The sequence below is a fragment of the Myotis myotis genome, unplaced genomic scaffold (assembly GCF_014108235.1).
Source record: "Myotis myotis isolate mMyoMyo1 unplaced genomic scaffold, mMyoMyo1.p scaffold_m19_p_5, whole genome shotgun sequence".
Classification (NCBI taxonomy): Eukaryota; Metazoa; Chordata; class Mammalia; order Chiroptera; family Vespertilionidae; genus Myotis; species Myotis myotis.
In genome coordinates, this window is record NW_023416357.1 from 862,327 (window position 1) to 885,918 (window position 23,592).

Consider the following 23,592-nt stretch of genomic DNA (forward strand, 5'->3'; position numbering starts at 1 on the left):
AGCCCGGAGCCCCCAGGGCCTCGGAGTTCTTGCTCCCAGAAATCTGTTTTCCTGTTTGAGACAGACGAGCGCACATTTCTGAGTTTATTATGATACATGGCGGCTCACAAGGTGACCCCGAGAGTCAGAGCTACAGGGGCTCCCAGCAAGGTGGGTGCAGTGAGTGGCTACCTGAGCAGGACCCTAGATACAGGCCGTGGGGAGGCACGGACACAGAGAACCGCTGGTGGTGAATGGAACACGCACCTCTCCCCAGGCCCGCAGGGCCCCCCTGTCCGCAGGGCCCACTGTCCGCGGGCCCCACTGTCCGCAGGGCCCACTGTCCGCAGGGCCCACTGTCCGCGGGCCCCACTGTCCGCAGGGCCCACTGTCCGCAGGGCCCCCCTGTCCGCAGGGCCCACTGTCCGCAGGGCCCCACTGTCCGCAGGGCCCACTGTCCGCAGGGCCCACTGTCCGCAGGGCCCCACTGTCCGCAGGGCCCCCCTGTCCGCAGGGCCCACTGTCCGCGGGCCCACTGTCCGCAGGGCCCACTGTCCGCAGGGCCCCCCTGTCCGCAGGGCCCACTGTCCGCAGGGCCCCACTGTCCGCAGGGCCCACTGTCCGCAGGGCCCACTGTCCGCAGGGCCCCACTGTCCGCAGGGCCCACTGTCCGCGGGCCCACTGTCCGCGGGCCCCACTGTCCGCAGGGCCCACTGTCTGCGGGCCCACTGTCCGCGGGCCCCACTGTCCGCAGGGCCCACTGTCCGCAGGGCTCCCACTGTCCGCAGGGCCCCCCTGTCCGCAGGACCCACTGTCCGCAGGGCCCACTGTCCGCAGGGCTCCCACTGTCCGCAGGGCCCCCCTGTCCGCAGGGCCCACTGTCCGCAGGGCCCACTGTCCGCAGGGCTCCCACTGTCCGCAGGGCTCCCACTGTCCACAGGACCGTGTCTCGATGGGAGCAGAGACGTGCGAATGGCTATCTCCACAGAGGCCGCCTGGCGTGGGAACGGGACAGTCTGTGATCCCGTCCAGGGCAGGAAGGTTATAGCGGCCTGTGTCCTGGGACTCGGCTCCCAACAGTGAGGCGCAGCCGCGGGCGAGGCCCTGAGGTTCCTGGGAAAACCGCCCTCTGACTGGTGGTCACGCTGACCAGGAAGCTGCCTGGCCAACCTCCCAGAACCAAACGCCCACTTCCCAGCCCCCAGGCGGCCGAGTGACTGGAAGAGCTGGAGGGAGCCGACGGGAAGAGGAAGGGAAGGAAGGAAAGAAAAGGAAGCGTCACAAAGAAGCCGCTGGGACAGCAGCAAAGCCGGGTGGGGAGGGAGAGAGGGGCCGGGAGGGCCAGGCAGAGGGTGTAGCAGATGGGGGAGCAGCAGAGGCAACCGCTCCACCCCTGACGCCCACTCACAGGCCCTGCACCCCTCTCTCTGCCCAGCCATCAACTTCTTGGATTTTAGCTCTGAGAGCCTCATGGGTAGACGGACAAGGTGAGAGGACCCCTTCCAAGTACCCCTCTCCCTTCCCTCCAGGCGCGCCCTCCCAGCCCCCACCCCGCACACAGTGTGAGGCGGCCCCCAGCGTGGGCACCAGGCTGGACCCCCCAAAAAGTCACAATCCAACGGCGGGATACAAAGGGCACCTGGAACTCTGGGGGGCAGGGGGCTCGCAGAAGTGCCCTAGTCACACTGTGGGGGTGGGGGTCAGGGGAGAGCCCACCTCAGCCCAGAGTTGGGGTACCCTCTGCTTGGTCCCTTTCTGGCCCCAGAGCTGTGGGGGATCCCAGTGCCTGCTGGCCCCTCCCTGCTGACCAGCGCTCTGTCCTGGGAGCCGGGAGGAGGAGACTGCGGGCGCTGCAGACGCTAGCGGGGAATGGAGCGTGCGTTGGGACAGCAGCCCCTCTGGTCTGTGCCCACAGCCAGGGCACAGCCACTGGCTGCAGAGAGTGGCCGGTGACTCCCAGGGCAGGCGGGGCCCCAGGCACAGCCGACACCAGCCCTGGGCAGACACGCCCTGGGACACACTCCAGCCTCTCCACTGACCCCTCAGAATCGGCCCCAAACACACGGCCCGAGTCACAGACGTGAGCACTGGGAATCCCACCGGGGCCACATCACTGCCAGTGCCAGGGCCTTGGGCCAGGAACCGGTTCCAGTGACAGGAACGTTGAGTCATGTGTCTGCACAGCTGAGCGGGTGGCCGAGAGCCCCCCCCGGGACTGCCCCTCCCGGGAGAACATGCCACCAGCCTCCGGCCACACGGCAGCCGCATCTGGCGTCCTTGCAGCCCAGCGCCAACCCCAGTCCCCGGTCAGGGCAGCTGACCCCTGCCGTCCGCACAGAGGCTCTGGGGGCCCTGACTGCCAGGGGTCCGAGCTCCGGGCTCCATGGGCACAGGCAGGGCCTGCTGTGGAGGCAGCAGCTGTCCTGGGCAGAGGCTCTGAGGGTGTGTCCACCAGCCTGCCCGGCACTGAGTCAGCTGAGGTTCAATGCAAAGCCCCTGAAATGGGGGTGTCTTTCTACCCCGGGTTTCGGGCAAGACGGGGGGCAGAGGGGCCCCTGGGAACGAGGTCTGCGCTGGGCAGTGGCCTGGAGACGGGGCAGACCTGCTGGCCACGCCAGGAGCCCGTGCCCAGGAATCGCCTGTGACCTGGCAGCGCCGGGTCTGTGGGCCGGCGGAGGGGCTGTGGGGGTGCTGCTGCGGACCTGGAGACGTAAGGGGTGGCGAGGAGGGACAGACATCAGTGAGGACTCAGGGGGGCGGCCGGGGCCCGGGGAGGCTGCGGTGATGGGAGACGCTCCCTCCATCACCCTCCCCAGGAGCCACCGAGACCACTGCCCTGGCCACGGGAAAATGTGCCTGGGCTGTGAGGAGTGGCCGCCAGGCCGTGACCCTGACCGGCCACTGGGCCCCCGTCCCCCAGCCAGGCTGTGCCGGCCTCCGCAGGAGCTTATCGGAGCAAAAGGAACGACAGGGCTTTTCCTGGACAAATGCTGGGCTTCCGCACCCCTCCTCCCTCTGGGGGTCCCTCTGCGCGGCTCGCGCTCAGAGGCAGGCGAGACCTGAGCGGATGGATGTGAAGATGCAGCTGGGATGCCGCCCTGCAGGTCGCCCGGCGCAGAGGGACGCCGGTGTGGCCTCTAGATGGCGGTCTTGGTTTGGTCTGGAAGCTCCTCAGACACGAGAAACTCCCTGGTGGTCACCGAGTTCTTCAGATACGGGTTGAGCGCCCCCTCCTCGCAGGCGCAGGCGGGCCCTGGGCCCTGGGCAGAAGGGAGAAGTCGCTCCTCAGCTTCTGGGCAGGTGCCCTCCCAGCTGCCAGAGCACAGGCACTGGGGCTCTCTGGGCGGAACCTCGGCCACAGTGGGCGGAGCCTTGGATGAAGTGGGCGGAGCCTTGGCTGCAGTGGGAGAAGCCTTGGATGCTGTGGGCGGGGCCTCAGCTACAGTGGGAGGGACTTCAGCTGAAGTGGGCGGGCCCCCAGCTGCAGCGGGAGGGGCCTCAGCTGCAGTGGGTGGGGCCTCGGCAGCAGTGGGTAGAGCCTCGGCTGCAGTGGGCGGAGCCTTGGATGAGGTGGGAGGAGCCTTGGCTGCCATGGGCAGGACCTCAGCTACAGTGGGAGGGACTTCAGCTGCCATGGGCGGGCCCCCAGCTGCAGTGGGAGGGGCCTCGGCTGCAGTGGGTGGGGCCTCGGCTGCAGTGAGTGGCTCCAGGAGACAGTAAGGCCTGAAAGGGGAGATCACGTACTCATTCTTGTCCCCTCCCAGGATGTTTTCCTGGCCCTTTTCCGCCTCCTCTGCGGAAACCTCTTCCAGGAAATTCTCGAAGTTCACCGCCAACTTGTCAATGAGGTCGCTGGGGGCAGCCCCGGGCTTGAGAATCCTGTCCTCTGTGCTCACGGCATCATCAACCTCCCTCAGGTGCAGCTTATCCTGGAAAAGAGAAGGGGCACCCCCAGGGGTCATTTGGGGGCTAAAGAGGAGTAACCCAAGGCTCACTGGGCTCGGGACACCCCATGCCCAAGCCCCACGCTCCCCCCAGAGACCAGCGTGGAGGCCCCTCACGCCCGTGTGCCCATCCATAACAGCTTGGCCCCTTTCCTGAGAAGGAACACAATGCCTTCCAACACCTTGTCCCTAGACCAGCCGTGGGCAAACTACGGCCCTCGGGCTGGATCCGGCCCGTTTGAAATGAATAAAACTAAAAAAAAAAAAAAAGACCGTACCCTTTTATGTAATGATGTTTACTTTGAATTTATATTAGTTCACACAAACACTCCATCCATGCTTTTGCTCCGGCCCTCCGGTCCAGTTTAAGAACCCATTGTGGCCCTCGAGTCAAAAAGTTTGCCCACCCCGTTCTAGACACTTCGAGGCTATTTCCCACAATCCTCTGCACACCCAGCTCAGAGGAGAGCATGACCGAACGCTTTCATATGGAAAACCATGATCACAAAGTCAACGGCTTGTCCCACGTCACCCGAAACTCAAGGTGGCCCCTGGCAGGACAATGTCATCCCGTCATCTGTGCATGGCCAGGCCCCGCCCCTGCCCCAGGCCCAGCCCCCAGCCCCCAGTCCGGCACCTGCCAGGCAGCGAGAGACAGGTAAGTGCTGCCATGGAGGCCAGACCTACAGATCCTTCAGGAAGCATTTAGGTGCCGGGCAGCATCGCCTGTGAACTCACTTACTGTCCCGGGGACTTTTAATAAGTAGGAAAACAAAAAGGTCATGCTAAAGGAGGGAGAAGACAGAAATCAAAACAATAACTAAAATAACTCAGTAAAAGTGATTTCTGCAATGTCCGCAGTTAAATGCCATGCTCAACTGAGACTTCCGAGTTGAAGCAGAGGCTAATATTAAACCTCCTGCACCAAGAACTGCCGGAAACAAGGTTTCGATGGTAAGGATTTGAAGGTTATATCTGATTGGGCTTATTTTTACTTAAGGAATTCAGCCTTAACATTTGCAGAACCGTTTTCAGTTTAAAACGTATGAGAAAGGAGGTTTCTACGTGTGAGCCACTCGCTAGGCACCCCCTGCCTTAAAGTTTGAGGACACTTTCCCAGCCCAGGAACCCACAGGAAGCTCCGCCAGCCCAGCCCCTGTGCCCACTGCCGGCCCAGCAGTGGCTGCCGGTCAGACACGTGCTCACCTTGAGGTCCCCGCCTCGCCACGCGGCCAGGCTGCTCTCCGCAGGGTTGGGGACGTCCGGCCAACACAGGCGTTTGAACCTGCCGAGAAGAGGAGGTGCTCACACAGGGTGAGTCCATGCACGGAGGGCGGGGCTGGGCCAGGGCTTTGCTCGGGAGCCGCTGGCCCCTGGGACAGAAGGGCAGCCCGGCTCGCTTGGCTCAGACAGGGGAAGCGAAGCAGTGTCGGGGTGAAATGCAAGTCACACGGGGACCTGGGGGAAGAGACCTGCCCCTCACAGCGAATTCCCCCCCCCCGTCCCAGCCCCCACAGCCCCCCAAGGCCTTCTTCTGAGGGTGATCGGGGGAGAGCAGTGCTAAGGCCCAGGGACTTGTCCAACACGAGCCTGCCCTGGAGCCCTGGCTACAACCTGCCGGGGCTTGGCTGACGAGGGCAGGACCATGACTGCCAGCTGCTCGGGGAGATGGGAGGCCTCTGGGGAAGGAGCCCTGAGCTCCCTGATGGCAGGAGGCTCTCTGGGGCCCGGCAGCACCGCACCCTGAAGACAGCTTCCTTCCCCGGTGGTGGCCAGCCGCCCCCCCCCCCCGCCCCCCCCCGCCCCCACCGCCAGCCCTTGGCTCCGCCCCGCCAGCCAGGAGCCCTCTGTGCCCAGCACTTGGCTGGCCAGCGCCCGAACTCCACGGGTCCGGGGTCACCGCTCCTGGCTCTGCCTGGGAGACAAGCTGTGGCCTTGTCAGACGAGGCCCGCGGCTGCTCACACGGGGTCGGCCTCAGAAGGGCCTGGGCAGGTGCATGGGGCAGGGGGGGACAGTCCTCTTGTGGGGTCAGAGCTCTGCTGAGCCCGGGACGTGGACGTGAGGGACGCCATGGACGTGTGCCCGGGGAACGAGTGGCGCCGCCTCGAGGTGGCGTGCCCTCCCCACCAGGCGCCCCGCCAGCAGCCTGGCTCCCACACTCACTTGGGCTTCCGGAGGCCACAGGCTGCAGCCAGGACGCTGAGGATGAGCAGCCCGCCCCCGCCCAGCGCCGCCGCGAGGCAGGTCTCCAGGACACCTGGGGAAGGACAGAGTCAGCGCCGTCGCCCCCTCCCTGCTCTCCCCCCCTGAGCGGTGTGGACGGGCACTGTGGTCAGGCCCAGCCTCCTGCTTCCTTCCGAGTGGCTGCTTGTGGAGCAAACACGGTTCGGGTAAGAAAACCAACGCAACAAGCAAGAACCCACGGCCCCGCTCGCGGGCACGTCCCGGGAGACTCAGACCGTCACACCGACTCCTCCGAGAGGGAGAGGCGGGAGGCGAGCGTGGGCTCCTGCTGGTGGGGAGAAGGAGCCCCCGAAAGACCAAGACGTGGGAAGGCGTCCAGCGGGTGGTGCAGATGCCTGGAAGCAGCCACAGGAAGCGGAGGGTGGGGTGGGCAGGTGTGGCGACAGCCAGGGCAGGAGTCTGGGTTTCATTGAAAACAACAGAAGCTGCTGGTGGGCAGCAGGCAGGGCCTGAGGTCTGCACTCTGGCTGCCCTGTGGGACTCGTCTGGGGCTCGGGGACAGAGCCGAGCGCCCCGTCCTCTGCAGACCAAGCCCCAGAAGCGCCCAGGCCGAGGCCGGCTCCTGCCCCGTGTGACCCTGGAGACAACGCCATCAGCTAACACAGCCTGAGCCCCGCGGCGTGAACACACAACACGACTTTAAAAGATGCAAAGAGCAATTTGAGGAAGAACTCCAAAAAGGCAGCGTTAGTCCATGAGCAGAACATGTTTCCTCAGCAAAGACACATTCTACACCCACACCTTCCAGAACGTAAGCTGCTCCCAGACTTTTGAAAAGGCGACGAGCAAGAGGCTTTTGAGCCCCTGACAGCAGCTCCATCAGCTGCGACAGCAACTTCCTTCCTTTGCACCGTGTCACTACCTCCTTCCATCTCAGCTCTCGGCCCCGGGAGGTGGGAACACGAACGGCTTTCCACTTCTCCCACCCCCTCCTCTTCCCTCACCTCCCTCCTCGTCCCATCTTCTGTCTCTCGTGACCGTTCCTCACAACCATCTTGTGACACTACAATGCATTTGATACTGTTGCCGTATCGATTAGAGTTTCTTGCTTCCTGTTTCTAATGTAAATGCTGGGAAGTAGAACATAGGATGTACTTTTTTGCTTAAAAAGCTCCAAAATGCTGAGGGTAAGTCCCTGCCTGTGTTCCAATGGTGCTCGTTCCACCAAGACCCCCCTCTGAGCCCCACCACCCAGTAACCTCTGACACGAGGGGACGGTCTTGAGTGACAGCTGGTTCGGGGCTGAGAGTGAAATTGGCATGAGCTTGAACCTCCTCCTCAAGGTGCTTTGGGGCCGCCCGCGAGGAAGGAGCCAATGGCCAGTCTCTCTGAATTCAGCTCGGTATCCCTGCCCTCCCTCCTCTCCTCGCCCAGGGCCCTCCAGGTGCCCCTGTGCCCACCCCAGCAGGTGGCTCTTCACCCTGCGGGCCACCCTCCCAGGGGCACCCTGCCTGGGCAAGGCCACCTCCCACGGCCGGAGAGAAAGGCGGGGACGCGCGGGGCGGGAGGGCTACTCACTGATGGACAGCGTCTTGAAGTTGATCGTGGTGCCGTTGAACCCGCCGGCGCTGGTGCTGGCCATGACCCAGACGTAGTAAGAGGTCCTGCGCGTCAAGGACTCCAGGCCACACTGCAGGGTGCTGGCGCCGACCGTCTTGGCTGAAGGAAACACACAGCAGGTCCGACTGAGTAAGAACCAGGCTGGGCAGCTCACACCCTAACCTGCGTTTCCTCAAGACGAGCTTATCAAGGTGACCGAGGGCCCAGTATAGGAACCCAAACTACAGGACTCCAGCAGGCAAGCTGGGAAGAATCAGTCTGACACCAAACACACAGGCAACAGAAGAAAACAGACTCAGCTGGACTTCATCAAAATTAAAAGCTTCTGTGCATCAAATGACACTATCAGAGTGAAAAGGCAACCCACAGAACGGGAAACATATTGGTGAATCAGGTATCTGATTAGGAACTTGTATCCAGAGTACATTTTAAAAGCTCTTACCACTCAATAACTGAAAGACAACTGAGAAATGGGCCAGGAGAGACTTTCTCCAGAGAAGGCACACCAACGGCCAACAAGCACATGCCACGATGCTCAGCACGGTTAGTTCCGAAGAAAGTGCCAACCAATGCCCATCAAAGCCACCTCAAGGCAGCACCTGTACTGCCAGGACAGCCATGATGGTTTCTAAGCAGCCAATAGCCAGGGTGGGTAAGGGGTGGAGACTGGAGTCCTCATTGGCCGCTGCGCATGTGAGGCCGCGGCGCCAAGTCTGGTTCTGTGAGAAGCTAAGCTAGAAGCATCGCACGGCCCAGGAGCCCTCTCCCAGGCCTCTGTCCCAGAGAGTTCAAAGCAGGGACTCACACAGACATTTGCACACAGACGTTCCTGCCAAGACCCCATCAGGCATGTTCACAGCAGCACCCATCACTGTGGCCGAGGCGGAAACGGCCCAATGCCACCCACGAAGGATAAACAAAGCGTGGGCTGTCCACACCAGAGTACCACTCGGCGATAAGGCCGAGGACTCGCCCACCCGCCCACCCGGGCAAACTGGAGACACGACTGTGAGTGGAAGGAGTGAGGCCCAGCAGGCACGCAGGCTGACTCCACGTCTATGGGATCAGCGAGGTGCGTGCACAGGACAGGCGGTGCTGTGGGTGTCGGGACGCGGGAAGAGGCGGCAGGAAGGGACTGATTGACGGACACATTTCGGCGCAGGGGCAGACAGGGGCAGGACACGCGGATTGCCCAACGCCCGTGGTCGTGCACTTCCAAACGGTGAGGTGGTGCGTTTATCACAACAAAAATCAGCCTCGACAGGACTCTCAGCCTCGCCCAGAAGGCAGGTGTCGGCAGAGAGTGTGGATCCCAGAAAAGGTGACTCAGCAGGGACAGGAGGCGTGGCGCCAAGGAGCCGTCTCCGAGCTGAGTGCCAGCGCCCGGGTCTGCCCGCGCTGCACTGGCAAGCCCGGCGGGAATACAGCCAGGAGCTGCCAGGAGGCGCACCGTCCGAGCCCAACCAGCACATCGGATTAACCCCCGGGTCCTACAGACTTGCAGGGACTGACACTCCCCTCTCATCTGATTCCAAAACCTCAATCGGGGGTGCACCCGCCCCCATCTGCGGAGGGGCCAGGGGAGCCGAGGGACGCAGAGAGGTGGCAGCCCCTCCCGTGGGTCCTGGGGTTTTCACGTGCTGGAAGCCGCTCACCGAACTCCTCCCCGCTCGAGGGCTGGTAGAAGATGGTGTAGTTGCGGATGAAGCCGTTTCTCAGATGTTTGGGGATCTCTTCCCACCTGATGGTGACAGTGTTCACGCCGATGCCCTCCACCTTGGTCACGGGACCTACTGACGGGGCTTGATGAGAAGGGGAGAGACTGTGAGCACCCAACCAGCCCCCAGCGCCCTCCCCGTGGGCTAGGAGGTCACGGTTCGATTCCCGGTCAGGACACACGCCTAGGTTGCGGACTCAAACCCCAGAGGGGACGTGCAGGAGGCAGCTGATCAGTGATTCTCTCTCATCATTGATGTTTCTCTCTCCCTCTCCCTCCTGCTCTGAAATCGGCTGTGACTGGACAGGCCCCAGTTCCCCCAGCCCCAGGGCCCACCCCCACACACCGCCTTCCTTGGCGTAGGCCTGGACAGAACACGGCTTGCCCACACGGTCTTGCCACATTGGATACACGGAGATGTTATAGCACTGGAGAGGGTCTAATTCATCTGTAAGAGAGAAAGCAAGCATTACACGCAGGGTGTGGCAGATAGGAAATGCTAGCCTGAGAGACTTGCACAAGCTCTCCTATTCCTCTGATGCCCACTGGAAAATGGGGAAGTCAGGTCAGAGGGTCCAGCATCTATTCCTGTCCTAACATTTTTAAATTAATTCTTAGAACGAAAGCTGCACCCTCTGACGAAAGGATGGCCCCCCGGAAGGAGAAGTGAGACAGACCCTTCTCCACCGGGCCCAGCTGTGGCGCAGGTGCTGTCCTGCACATCCTGTGCTGGCGGACGCCCTGGGCCCGGTTCTCGGCCTGCGTCCCTGCGGTGAGGTCTCCCCTGCAGGACGGTAAGCAGGAGAAGTTCGGCTGGTGGGCGGCTACGACCTCACTCAGTCCCACACGGATCAGGGGCCTCCCTGAAGGGAAGGCATTCCCGGCACCAAGCCCCTGGGGAGGGGCCGGCTCTGAAACAGGGGCCAGACCGAAGGGGCCGGTCGGACAGATGGACCAACGCTGGGGCCACCCACATGGTCGGGGGGTCTGGGAAGGCTATCTGATGTGCCCGTCCAGCCGCGCTGGGAAAGCCGAGAAGTGCGCGCCCAGCCCGCCAAGTGCTGGCATCACGTTCCCGCCTGCGCCTCCTCGAAGGACGTGGAGACAGTGAGAAGGAGCACATCTCCTCAGGGGGCGTGGCTACCTCTCCGGATCGTCCAGTTCCTGGCCCCGGTCACCGCCTCCCAGCGCACGGTGGGGGGCTCGGAGTCCAGATCGGGGGACCACTCCACCCTCCATGAGTCCACGTGCGGAGTGGAGTTCTGCCACGCCACCACCAGCTGGTCCTGCGAGAGGTGGGCCTGCACGGCCTTGACGCCCGGGAACGCTGCGGGCAGAGGGGCAGACCAGCCTCTGAATGCGTTCCCGCAGCTGCCGCCGCACACGCCCGCCGCCGCCACACACGCCCGCTGCCTCGGCGCCGCTCACACCCGAGCCGGGGAGCAGCCAGGGCTCAGGGCCTCCCCTGGCACCCCCGTGGCGGTGCCCTCACCCCCTTATGGTCCCTTCCCCGCCCACCTTCGCTGATCGAGTGCCCTCTGATCTTCCCTTTTCTCCCAGAAGGTGTTCTCGCTGCGGCACTGAGACTCGAGGACTCACCTTTGCAGGTGCCCTCAAGTCACAGTGACTGCCAGCCTGCGGCCAGAAGGAGCCCCTGAGGACATGGAGCCTGGACGAGGCGGGCGGGGCAGGAGCTTGAGCCAGAGTCCACCCCGAATCCGGGGCTCCTCCCCTGCCCCTGGCTCACAGCCGCCACCTCCACGGGGAGGCCCAGGTGCCCGCGGGGTCATCAGTGGAGGCGAAGGGGAATGGGAGCGAGCAGCGGGCGGGCGCGCACGAGGTCAGTGCCCACGACGCGGGGGCCTCGGGAGAGCCCAGGCACGGAGCACACGTGTGGCTGTGGCACTGTGCCCGCGTGCAGGCTCGGCCAGCGCCCACACCTTGGACAGAACAAGCTGCACGTGGAACGTGCGGCCAGGCCTCTCTGCGTCACGCGATTGATGAGTCTGACTCATCACAGGCTGCGCCCGAAGGACCAACCTCCAGGGGCTCATTGGTCAGCAGATGCCGCCCCTCCCACCAGAACCTCGCGGCCTCTCCTCGGCTGTCACCCTCACTGAGAGGCAGCCACCGTGGCGCCCTGGCCCCCTGGACGGCGGCATCTCGGCAGGAGGTGACGTGGGACTCACCCTCCTCGGTGGCGGCCGGGATGCGCAGGGCGGCGGCCGGACCCTGGCCCAGCGAGTTATAGGCCACCACCGACACCCGGTAGGCCTCGGCGCCCAGCGTCAGCTCCAGCGGCTGGCGGGTGGTGTTCATGGTCTCCGTGAGGTTGGTGGTGTTTTCCGGAAAGTACCAGACGTGGTAGCCGAGTACTCTCTCCAGGGCCGGGGCTCCTCTGGCCTTCTGAGCACGGGAAACCCAGTTTATTGCCAAAAACAACAGAGGAAAGGCCCTGAGCCGGTGATGGATGGTGAGGGGAGAAGGGTGAGGCCAGCTCTTGTGCAAGCGACACGCAGGTAGGTCCCCTCCTGGGTGAACAGCACCCGCGCTGGGCCCCCCCTTCTGGGGCCAGAGAGGGATGTGCTGGGCCCTTGGCATCAGCGTTAACGGGGCCTCCTGCCCAGGGCTGGGGGGCCGGGCCTGCACAGGGTGCCCATTTCCTGTCGCTGCGTCTTCCCTCCGTCCCACATGGACACAGAACACGAGCTAAACGCAGAGCCAAGCCCAGGCTGTCCTGGCCGCGGGTCACCCCTTGCCTGGAAGGCCCTGACGGGTATCTCCACCCCCAGGCACCCAGGCACCCAGCCTGATGGGCTGCGCTCTCAGTCCTCAGTCCTGGGTGAGAGGCCCAGCTTCCTTCCAGCCTCCACCTGCTCTGCCTCCGCCTGCAGATGGCCCACAAGGCTCCCACCCACGGCCAGTGCCTCTGCGCTTCCCTCTGCACTGTCCTGAGGTCCATGTTCCACGTGGAAGGACAGAGGGCCAGGGCCTGAATGCAACCCAGGACCTGCAAGGTGACCTTAACCCTAACCTTAACCATACCCATAACACTATCCCTCACCCTAAATCCTAACCCTAACCTGTAACACTAACCCTAACCCTAAATCCTAACCCTAACCCTAGCCCTAACCCTAGCCCTATAAAGTGACCTACAGGCTCTGAGCTGGGAAACCACTGGGAGATCTGGGGCATCATAAAGCCTCTTGGGCAGGAAATTCAAGAGGTCAAAGTTCAAGAATCACAGTTTCTGGTGGAAGAGACCCAGGTTATAAACAAACGAGGACTGAAGACCCCAGAGCACTCACCTTCCACAGCAGCCTCACGGGGCGGCTCCCATCCTCCCGGGTGGGTCCCAGCACCCTCCACAGGTCCAGGCCCAGGGGAGCTGCAGGGAACAGACAGGCTCAGCACGGGCAGGAGGCGGAGGGGAGGGGGAGGGAAGGGGAGGGGGAGGAAGGGTTAGGTTTCGGTGCCATGGAAGGGATTGCTTGGGGAGACAGCAGGATCAGTGCTGCTGTGACCAGTGAGGTGGGAACGGCGTGGCTGCAGGATTGGAATCAACCACAGGAAGACATTAAACCGCCCTGGTTCTGAGGACTTCCCGTGAGCTCAGAAGAAGGTGCCATCAGCCCCTGGGAGGGAACGTATGGCTCAGTGCTGGATTGCTGTGCCATCTTACTCCTCTGAGATCATCTGCCTGCAGCCAGCTGGGATGCCTGACGGCCACGCAGGGGAACGGACAGACCGCAAGTGGGCGATGGAGCCGCGTGCTCCCAGCTGTGGGGGCAGGGGAGGGTCCGGACCTCGCAGCCTGCGCAGGGCTGATGTCCGGGAGGCGCTCGGTCTCCGCGGCTTGCAGACTGGCTGGAACCAGCCCGCTGCTCTCCCTGCTAAGGCCAGGCACTGGCTGCTCTGTCTTCAGTTTAATAAAGACCTTCCTGGCAGGGCTGGTAGATACATCGCAGTGGAATAAAGATGAGGTCACACATGAAACCTAACAGTTCCAGCTCCTTCCTCAGGACACGGCCCAGCTCCTGGGAGACCGGCCCAGCTACTGGCTGAGCCCACGTTGTCTCTGTGAGGACAGTGGTAGGAGGCGCACCGCCTGGGCCGTAAGCGCATGAGCAATAAAGCCGAGTGTCACACAGGAGTATGCACCTGTTCACACGCGGGTAAATGCCCAGCACTCAACGAGTTGGAATCCACAAGGAAACAGGTAGTGTTTCCGCTTAGATATTCCAAACAATTACAAGAGGTGCACGCCCACTCATTTCCTGAAAAAATGAGGGAAAACGAAGGCACCAGCTCCCCTGGCCACCTGGTGGGCAGTGCTGACTGCATGAGCCCAGTCCCAGAACGGGAGCACCTGCTGGGCGGCGATCACCCGCAGCCATGGCCGCAGACCGATCAGCTGCCAGGCTGAGTCTGGATCCTGGCCGACAGCCTGGGGCTGACACGGACACTAGAGAGAGGCCAGACCTCGATGAGCTAACGGGAGACTGAGCCATAGGGGCCAGGAGGTCACGGGAGGAGTGACAGCCACGGGAGGAGGCAGGCTGTGCAGACAAGACCCCGAGGGAACCTGGTCTCCAGATTGCTGGCCCCACAGTGTGGCAAGCGGGGACCAAGGAAACTGCCCTGAGGACACCCGGACTTCTGTCCTGTCTCCAGAGAAACCGCCCTGAGGACACCTGGACTTGCGTCCTGTCTCCATGAAAACCGCCCTGACCACGCGGGGACTCCAGCCCGTGAAACTCGGGGGCCTGTGAGAGCCGCCCTGGAAAACGCATTCATTCACCACATGGTGCTGGCTGCCGGCTGGGGGTCAGGCCCCACAGGCTCCTGATTTACAGAGAACAGCACATCTCGGGCCCTGAGCAGCCTGTCAGCCTCTGCAGCTCCGCCCCTCACCTCCACAGGCGGGTCTGCACATGCGATAGGGCCTCCAGGGGGAGCAAATAATAACAGGAAGCCTGGCATTACTGGGTGGCATCTGTGGGCTGCACACACGATTTCACTCACTCCCTAAACTAACACTGACAAGTAGGTACCTCAACAAACTCCATTCTACCACATATTCCATGTGGAGAAGGGATAGTCAGGAAACTGAGGCTCAGGGAACAGTCCTGTCCGAGGTCCCGCGGAGCCAGGCTGGGGCTCCTCAGCCAGTGGGGTCCTTTCTCTTCCCCGCATTAGTCAGCCCTGCCTTTATATGGTGAGCAGGAGCTCCGGGGTCTGCAATAGAACCTTTAAGTTGTCGCAGGAGGTTGTTAAGTATTATACACTCACACGTCCTGGGGTTCCTGCCTTCGGGACAGAAAGCTGCTGGGTAGCCGACGCCCTGGGGCCCGGCTCAGCCTGTGGCCGGGGAGGCCCTGCTGAGAGGAAAGGCCCAGACACCCGGCTCCGGGACTGGGGGTTCCCTGGTTCCCGACCACCCGCCCCAAGCAGGCAGAGGGGGACGAGGGGGTCGGGGCGCTTGCCTTCCTCCTCGGTGGTCCCGCTGTGCACGGGGCTCCAGCCGCTCCAGAAGGCGGACTCCTGGGCTACACAGCGCAGCGCTACCTTGTACTCCGTGAAGGCCCGCAGCCCCGTGAGGTTGTAGGTTTGGTTTCCCTCGGTCTCTTCGACCCAGAAGCTGACTTCCATCTACAAGGCAGAGACGCCCTTGAGCTGGATGGAGACCAGTGAGCTTTCCATTTCTCTTCACTCCAGCCCTCCCTTAGCTTACAGAACCAGGAGTGTTAGAGCTTGGATCCTACCATTTACCATGTGTAACGTCCACAAATGAACCTCCCCGCAGGCCAGGACCGTTCGCACCCAAACAGGAGGCGCCGTCAGGGTTTGAACTGAGGCCCGAAAGGAGGCCCAGGTGCCTGGGTCCCAGACCCCACCTGCCTCCCCCGGGAACGGGGCTGCTCCGCCCGCCCACTCAGCCACAGGAACCTCTCCTCACAAGCTTAGCCATGGTCATGGGCGGGGAGCCCCCAGCTCCCATGGTTCTGGGTCCAGGGCGGGGAGCCCCTGGCGGAAAGCTATGCCACCTCAGTAAGGCCGGGTGTATGCAAACCCCAGCCGTGAGTCTACTCTGTGTCCAGACAGCGGGACACTACACGGCCGTGAAAAGTAGGAGCACCACCATCACATGACCCCATGGGTCTTGAAGGCACAGTAACGAGAGAGACAAACTAAGTACTAAATGTATGGATTCCATTTATATAATGTCTCAAACTACGTCGTTCAGGAGTACAGACTGAGCCCTTACTGAAAAGCAAAGTACTGACCACGAAAACCAGGACAGCAGCTCCCGGGAGCTGACAAGCACTGAGGCGCTCATATGGCTAAGCTGACAATGACAGTCTGTTAAGTGCATATTAGGTTCCGCTCACTTTGCCGAATGTGTATTTTATCTCACAGTTTCATAACATAGAAAAGGAAATGCCACGCCCAGCACCTCTGGCAGCCAACACAGCGAGACACAAACCAGGTGGATGCAAAAGGAAGGTCTCTACGTGCCGGGCGCTCAGCATGCAGGCGCCTGCGGGGAAACGCTCCCACCGAGGGCGGCGGGAGGGCGCGCTGCGCTCTGTCTCCGTTCTCACTGCAGAGAAGAGAGAGCGAGTCCAGCTCGACACCAGCGGCCAGTCACCTCCGCTCTGGGCCCTGGTCGGAACACCCCGTGGCATGACTTACCCAGTGGGTGCTGTTCGCTGTTCTGAACCGAAGCCTGCATTGCAACGCGGAAGAGGCGGGGGCCAGCTCAGGCTTGGCCCATTGTATCTGAAGCATCCGTTTGAAGCCCAAAACTGGTTTCACACTGGAAATCACAGGTGGGTCCATTTTTACTGAAAATAAAAATCATATTCGCGGATCAGAACGTGCTCATAGCATCTACCCCAACTGCAGAACGCCCCCGGGGGAAGTGCTGGTGCGTGCTCTGTGCCGGCTGTGGCAGGTGCAATGGCAAACGGGGGGAAGGAACGTCCGAGGCGGGAGCACACATCCCTGTCGTCTCTGTAAATCAGCCTCTTGCTGCTGGGCCAGGCGAATGGAGCAGAACGGACAGAAGAGGCCGTGGACTGCAAAGTGGGCGGCCCGCCATCGCCACGCCCTGCCCGCCTCTCCTGGCACCAGGACGGAGTGCCCGTGCCCGTGGGAAGCTCCTCGCCTCGCCTCGCCTCTGAGCACCACAAACATTGTTGTCCCAAATCTTTCTCTTTGAAAATGTGTATTTTTTCTGGTTATTACGTAACATATGCTCATTCAAAAAAATTTAAACATAGAAAAATACAAAGGAAAACATTAAATGATCCATAATGCCATCAACCAGAGATAACCATTATTAACACACAGGTATCTTTTCAGGCTTTTTTCTATGTAACTCTTGGCATATTTTTCAAAAAAAATATTAATGTGCTAAATAAAGCCTTTCTCTTTTTTTAATTTTAAAATCCTCACCTGAGGAGTGAGAATTCCTTTTCCATTGATTTTTAGAGAGTAGAAGGGAAGGGAGGGAGGGAGGGAGGGAGGGAGAGAGAGGTGAGAGAGAGAAAGAGAAAGACACATCGATTGGTTGCCTCATGCTTGGTCCTCAATCAGGTCAGGGATTGAATCTGCAAACCAGGTACGTGCCCTTGACCAGGAATCGAGTCTGCAACCTTCCAGTCCGACATCCTAACCACTGAGCAACCAGCTAGATCGAGGCTTCCTCTTTTAAATAAAATTATGCAATCAGCATATGCGCCCTCTTTCATTACAAAGTCTTCAAAACATGATTGTTTCCAAGCTTCCGAATGTTCCATCTCCTGGGTGAGCAGGATCTGTCTGCCCTGGTCTCTGTCACTGGGCGTTCACAGTGCTCCCGGCTTCTCACGGTAAGGCTCCCTGGAGCGGAGCTGTGCGGGCACAGAGCCGGCATGAACACCTGGCCCAGGAGGCAGGGGCTTTGCTGGGTGAGTGAGTGAGGGGGACAGCTGCACCTCTGTCTGGTCTCCGTGGCTTCCTGAGGCCGCTTAGGGCAGAACCACCAGTGAAAGGTGTGAACATGTGTCAGTGGCTCCCACACCTGCCGTTTGCTTTCCAAACAAGCTCCACCAATTGCAGCTCCTCATCATTGCAGCAGCGCCTCTCAGCCCCCTAACAGGTGCTATCCTCATTGTTAGAAGGTAACACTGGGGTTTTGAAGGTTAACTTTCTCCTGGGAGCCAAGCTGGAATTCACTTGCACCCACTCCAAAACCCCGCCCTTCCCAGGAAACCAGGCTCCTCCCGTCAGCCTGGACACAATCCCTGTTGTGCACAAGTATGTCGCCCAGGAGACGTGTCATTAATCTTCACCCGCAGAACTGCTCATTGAGAACCGATGTATACTGAGTGATGTCAGCAAAACGATGGCGAGGAAATTCCAAGGTTTCGTTCCCCCATAGAAACACTACAAACAAACAGGCAAAAACCCACAGAAAGTGCTTCCACTGATCTGGTCAGAGCTCTGGAAACAGTCAGAGGTCTGGTTTGCAGCAGCCAAATGAACACCCCATCAAGAAAAGGTCCCCTCGCCCTGGCCGGCTTGGCTCAGTGGATAGAACGTCAGCCCATGGACCAAAGGGTCCTGGGTACGATTTCCAGTCAAGGGCATGTACCTCAGTTGCAGGCTCTATCCCCAGCCCCATGCGGGAGGCAACCGATAGATGGGTCTCTCCCACATCGATGTTTCTGTCTCCCCTTCCCTTCCACTCTCTCTAAAAATCAGTGGTAAAAAATACCCCAGGTGAGGATGAACAAAAGAAGGGGGAGGTGGTATCTTTGAGAAAAGAGCAGAGAAGGTAGCCAATAACACGCACCTATGGTATCTAAGCGCCAATGTGTCACGGCAGACTCCACGGTCCCGTCCGCATTCTGAGCCTCCACTTGGATGGTGTAATTGTCTGGGATTGTTATTGGAGGAAAGAAGGAGCACGAAGTGGGGGTCTCGCTTGTAGAATCACAAGTGTCACTTTTACGTCCATAAGAGCTTGGGAGGAAAAAGTGGCTCAGTGTGAGCTGCTTCAGAGTGTGGAAACCCAGCCAGACGTACCGTGTTAAGGGCGTATTTGTTAGGTTCCGTCTGGGTTTCTCTTGAGAACTGTTAGACCAAAGGGTGGTACCCCCTCTCCGCACAGTCCTCCCTCCCCTCCACGGAGAGATGCAGTTCACTGCACGCTGCTGCCGAGGCTGAGGCCACGGAGACTCCCTGGGCCCCACAAGCCCTCGCAAGCTACCCTTGTCATGCCTTTCCTATTGGTCACAAGTGATGAATGGGCCCCTAGAATCCCAGATTCTAACCTTGGGAACTGCTTCATAACAGAAAAGAATCAAAGAGGATTTGTTAAATAAATGATGGCAGATACAGAAATAGAATTTAAAATGATAGTTTTCAATACGTCGATATTTACTCACACGGGAAGATGTCCATACTCTTATTGGCGAAAAAGAGCAGGATGCGTGTTATCTACCAAATAATCACATTTATATCAACTTGTGCATTTACATAACTATTCTTAGAGGTATCTGGAAAGGTCATCATCAAAATGCTAAAGTTGCTACCTTTGGTGATGGGCTTTGGGGTGATTTTTAATATTCTTTGTCTTTCAGATCAAATTATTTACCATAGGTTATACTATTTTCAGAAAACTCACTGAAATTATTTTCCAAGACAGATCACTTAAACTCTGTCCAGCTATAAGCTCAGGACAAGCCCGCACGCACATCAGCAGGACCCCCTGCCCCGTGGGTGCAGCTCTAGCCACGTGGCTCTGGGGTTCGGCAAGAGACGGATGAGGCTGGGGCCGGGAGAGGAGAACCTGGAACAGGGCGTACGGGAGGCGGAAGTCACGTGGCCCCTGGGCCACTGGGCCTTTCCAGGGGTGGGCGAACCATAGCCGGGAGGTCAGAGGCAGCCCCCCCCCCGCCCCCCCGTCCTGCGTGGCCCGCAGGCTAAGCACCAGCTCTCCATGGCTAAACGGTCAGGAGAAAGGACGACGATTCTGTGGCCTGTGAAGATGTACATGGCTGCACATTCAGTGTCTACAGGGAGGTGTTGTTGGAAACAGGTCCTGGGTTACCACTGTGTGCGCGGCTCTCCTGCTGGGAAGGCGGCTGGTCCGAGAGGCTGCCTCCCTCGGAGCCTAAGACCTGCTCTCGCCTCTCAGGCCCTGCTGGGCCCCGGGGACGCCTGCCACCGCCACCGACACAGGGCCGCCAGGCACTGGCCCCTCTTCTGTAAAACATGAGTGGGCTCCCCTCGCCAGACGGTGACCAGTTACAGGAGTGAAAAAAAGGAGGATTCATGAGCTCTTGCATTTAAACACCAAACAGAATAAAGCTGGGGCCGCTAGGCTCGCTTTGAAGCAGAAAAAAATGACAGACCATCTGTGACAGGTCCCGCGGGGCCTTCTGGCTCCCAGCAGCATGGAGGACGCAGTGGGTCTCCTGAGCTATTTTCAAATTTTCACAGAAGCCCTGTCCACATTCACTAAGTCGCCTGGCTTTGGGCTGGAATTATAATAACACTAGAGGCTTGGTACACGAAATTTGTGCAGGGTGGTGGGGGAGGTCCCTCAGCCTGGCCTGCACCCTCTTGCAATCCAGGACTGCTGGCTCCTAACTGCCTGCCTGGCTGTCTGATCACCCCTAACCACTTGCCTGCCTGCCTGATTGCCCCTAAGCTCTAACTGCCTCTGCCTTGGCCCCTGCCATGGCAGCTTCATCTGGAAGGACGTCTGAAAGGTCGTTAGGCTGTCCGGTCTAATTAGCATATTATGCTTTTATTATTATAGATTTTATAATTTTTCTAATAGAATTTGAACAAGGGAAGTGTGAGGCAGTGAAAAGTTGGAATTCATCCTGGTGGTTACTGACGACAGGATCACACAGCGAGTTGGTGGCAGAAAAGGCACCCTCCCTCCAGTCCTGGGCCCGAAGAAGAAAAGCTTTATCACACATTCTACGAGGAGGAAGAATGCAGCTGAATACAGTAAATAGATCTGTCCCCTGTGTGTGACCGGGGACAGCTGTCAGCCCGACCACAGCCACCCCCTCCCCCTTCCCCCCTGCAGTGTCTGATCCTGTCAGCTGGGCTGCAAGCAGCCACACTGTCACACGCCATCACCTGGCGGCTGGATGCCAGAGGGGTCACCCTGCTGAATGCCCAGGGGCCACTCAGAAGCTGTCACTGAGAACACAGACGTCCTGAGCCCGCCTCCTCCCCTCCCTCCAGCACACAGCCCTGCACTTACTGAGTCCTCCTGACCCTGTACCACGTGTGACTGGCTTCTTTCTCTGGGCTCCAGGTGCAGGTAAAATTCTTCCCGTAGTAGTAGATGCAAGAAATGTTCTCGGGCTTGGCTGGCAGAGCTGAAACACACACAGACACACACACACACAGACTTCAGTGCGTGGGAACATGCCAGCATCGAGCGCTTGGAGGAAAACAGCGACCGGACGCGGGGTTGGCTGGTGAGCTGCGAGGTCTGGCATTTTCTCCTCATCGGGGCCGTGGGAAGACTCTCATTCCGTCCCTTGGGAAATATGACAGGCCATCTTACCACGTCGGCACATGCGTCCACATACATCCACGTGCACACGGCCCCAACCCCCTCTGCAGGGCCCACAAACCCCCTGCTGCCCCTCCTGTGCCCGGGGCCCAGTGCCCCTCTGCTCTCAATGGGCAATTCCTGTCCAGAGAAGGCAATGACTCACGCAGCCCAGCCCAGCAGGCGCACAGCCCACCTACCTGCCAGGCCGCCTGGGCAGAGCAGAGGGAGCGCCCACAGCACCCAGGCCCACATGGTCCCGCGTCTGCGGAGAGAACCGAGTGTCCTCGGTCAGTTAGCTGGCTCCGTGTCGGTTCAGCAAGCAGAGTCCTAGGCACAAACACGCCTGAGCCCTTGTTTTTTTCCATCTTATTTCATGTTATGCGTCGACTGTCATCACACAGACCCCTTTACACTCACTCCGTCCACCCGTCCACAACTGTTCTGTCCACAGTTCATTCCACACGTGACATGGAAGGTACTGTGCTGAGAACACACTCCCGGGAGAAGTGGGTGAGCTCTGCGGGTCTGAGCCCATCCTTGCCTCGGCCCTGGTGCCCAGCCAAACGCACGGCTCACCGTTTCCCCCATGCACCAGGGTGTCTTCACCCCACGCTCCGTCCGTGGGCTCCTTCCGCCTAAATGTCCTTCCCCGAGTCCTGGCAGGTGACCCACCCTCCAGAGCCACCTCAGCTGACCTCCTCCGGACACCTGCCTCCTCCAGCGCCCACAGGGAGGTGGCCGTGGCCCCGGCCCGCCCCTGTCTGCCACCCCAGCGCGTGGGGCCGGGTACCTGTCCTCCAGCGGCTCCTGTAGCATCTCCCACGCCCCTCGGAGCCTGTGGTCAGGGCGATGCCTGGTCTGTGGGATGCACCAGCACCGAGCCTGCCCTCCCGTCCCAGCTGCGCCGCGGGACAGTGGCAAGCAATGCCTCCTTTTAGGAAGAAGCGAATGGAACAGCATCGCAGCTGCCAGGCCCTTGTAGGGAACAACACGTTCTCCACCCAGGCGGTCACTGGAGGGACCTCCCTTCCACGCGCAGTGTTTCTGGAGAAAACCACAGAGGCAATCGTCTCTGATAGGAACAAATTGAGAATGCCCAGGGCAGCCGTAATGAGCTCGATGGGGAACAGTGGCAACGCCTGGGGAGCGGGGAGAGCCTGGGCCGCGCTGCCCTCACACAGGCTGTTCTGCCAACAACCGTGTTGACTGAAATGAGTTTGAAACCTACAGAGAACAATTTCCCATTGTCCATGAAGAAGATTCCCTGTGATGGGATTAGCGTCTTCACTGTCTAATTACTGTCTTCAGCTTTTCACCTTGGAGCCAGAGACGCGCCCTCACAAGCCCTGGCGCAGCGGGAGGGGCCTCGGGACGGAGCAGGAGGGAGCCGGGAGGGCCGGAGGGGGACGGAGCCGGGAGGGGACGGGGCAGAGGCCACGGCTGTGATTGATGAATGAAAGATTCCACACTCCAGAGCAACATGGTGATCCTGAGGCGGGTTTTGCATCTTTAAAATGTTATCCATGTTAAATGTTGAATAAAATGCTGGTACATAAAGTATTCTTAATGGGCTGTGATTATGGCTTGCCTCCTTGTGAGAACACGCACCTATTATCTGTGCAATGTAAAAAGCTCCACGTGCTCATGTCCCTGCGGGAGGAAGTGGAGACGTGGGGGTGAGGACGGGTTCCCGGGGCTGGCGCTGCCGCGTGCGGGGCGGGCCTCTCCCACATTCGCCGTGGCCTTGGCGTCCTCCTCCCCATCCAGCATTGTCGAGCCGCACGCACGTGGCGTGGGATAAAGAAGAGCCCGTCTTGCCCAGGCCGGTGGCTCAGTGGTTAGCACACCGGCCCTGGCACCGAAGGGCTGCAGGTTCCATCCTGGTCAAGGGCACAGACCTGGATTGTGGGTTCAATCCCAGCCCTGGCTGGGGTGTGGTGGGAGGCGCCCCATCGATGTGTCTCTCCCCCGCCCTCCCTCCTTTCCACTCTCTCTGAAAATCAAGGAAAACAAATACCCTCTGGTGAGGATTAGCCAGAGGAAAGAGCCTGTCCTTCCTTCATCCTGGTCCAGTGTGTTTTGTTGTTGTTTTTAAATTTATTTTATTGCTTTCAGAGAGGAAGGGAGAGGGAAACATCCATGATGAGAGAGAATCATGGACTGGCTGCCTCCTGCTCGCCACCCCCACTGGGGATCCAGCCCGCTACCCGGGCCTGTGCCCTGACCAGGAATCAGCTGTGACCTTCTGGTTGCTAGGTCCACGCTCCGCCACTGAGCCACTGGCGGGCTAGTCCAGTGGTTTTTAACAAAGAGAAGGGTCAGAGGGCAGAGGGGATGGCAAACCGCACAGAGTCCCTGTGCTAGCGGCTGTGTCCTCTCCCTGGAGAGGGTTTGAGGGGAAGGAGGGGGTGAGAAGGTGGGCGGTCACCACAATGTCACCTGGTGAGCACTATGAGCCAAGCACAGGCATGGGGGGGGGGTTACTGCGGCAATGCCCTTCACTGGACGCTCCTGCGGCCACCGTGCCCTCGCCCCGGACCCTCACACGCCCCGGACCCTCACACGCCCCCTG

At 60.2% G+C, this 23,592-nt stretch overlaps 1 protein-coding gene and 1 long non-coding RNA gene across 2 annotated transcripts; one reads left to right on the forward strand and one right to left on the reverse strand.

The window, feature by feature from the left end:
- Positions 1-1,106: 1,106 nt before the first annotated feature.
- On the reverse strand, positions 1,107-21,272 carry IL31RA (interleukin 31 receptor A). Its single transcript, XM_036310123.1, has 14 exons — positions 21,218-21,272; positions 20,721-20,838; positions 18,288-18,457; positions 16,142-16,293; positions 14,932-15,097; positions 12,754-12,833; positions 11,635-11,851; positions 10,590-10,772; positions 9,792-9,893; positions 9,384-9,530; positions 7,687-7,827; positions 6,088-6,181; positions 5,130-5,208; positions 1,107-3,908 (listed from the first exon to the last, which is right to left on the reverse strand). Exons 1-14 carry the CDS (start codon positions 21,270-21,272, stop codon positions 3,117-3,119), a joined length of 2,496 nt encoding a protein of 831 aa, XP_036166016.1. The 3' UTR covers positions 1,107-3,116.
- LOC118656639 lies at positions 7,805-22,398 on the forward strand. Its single transcript, XR_004967649.1, has 4 exons — positions 7,805-9,552; positions 10,064-12,462; positions 15,866-16,278; positions 20,283-22,398. It is a non-coding gene; the product is annotated as an uncharacterized LOC118656639 (long non-coding RNA).
- The last annotated feature ends 1,194 nt before the right edge of the window (positions 22,399-23,592 follow it).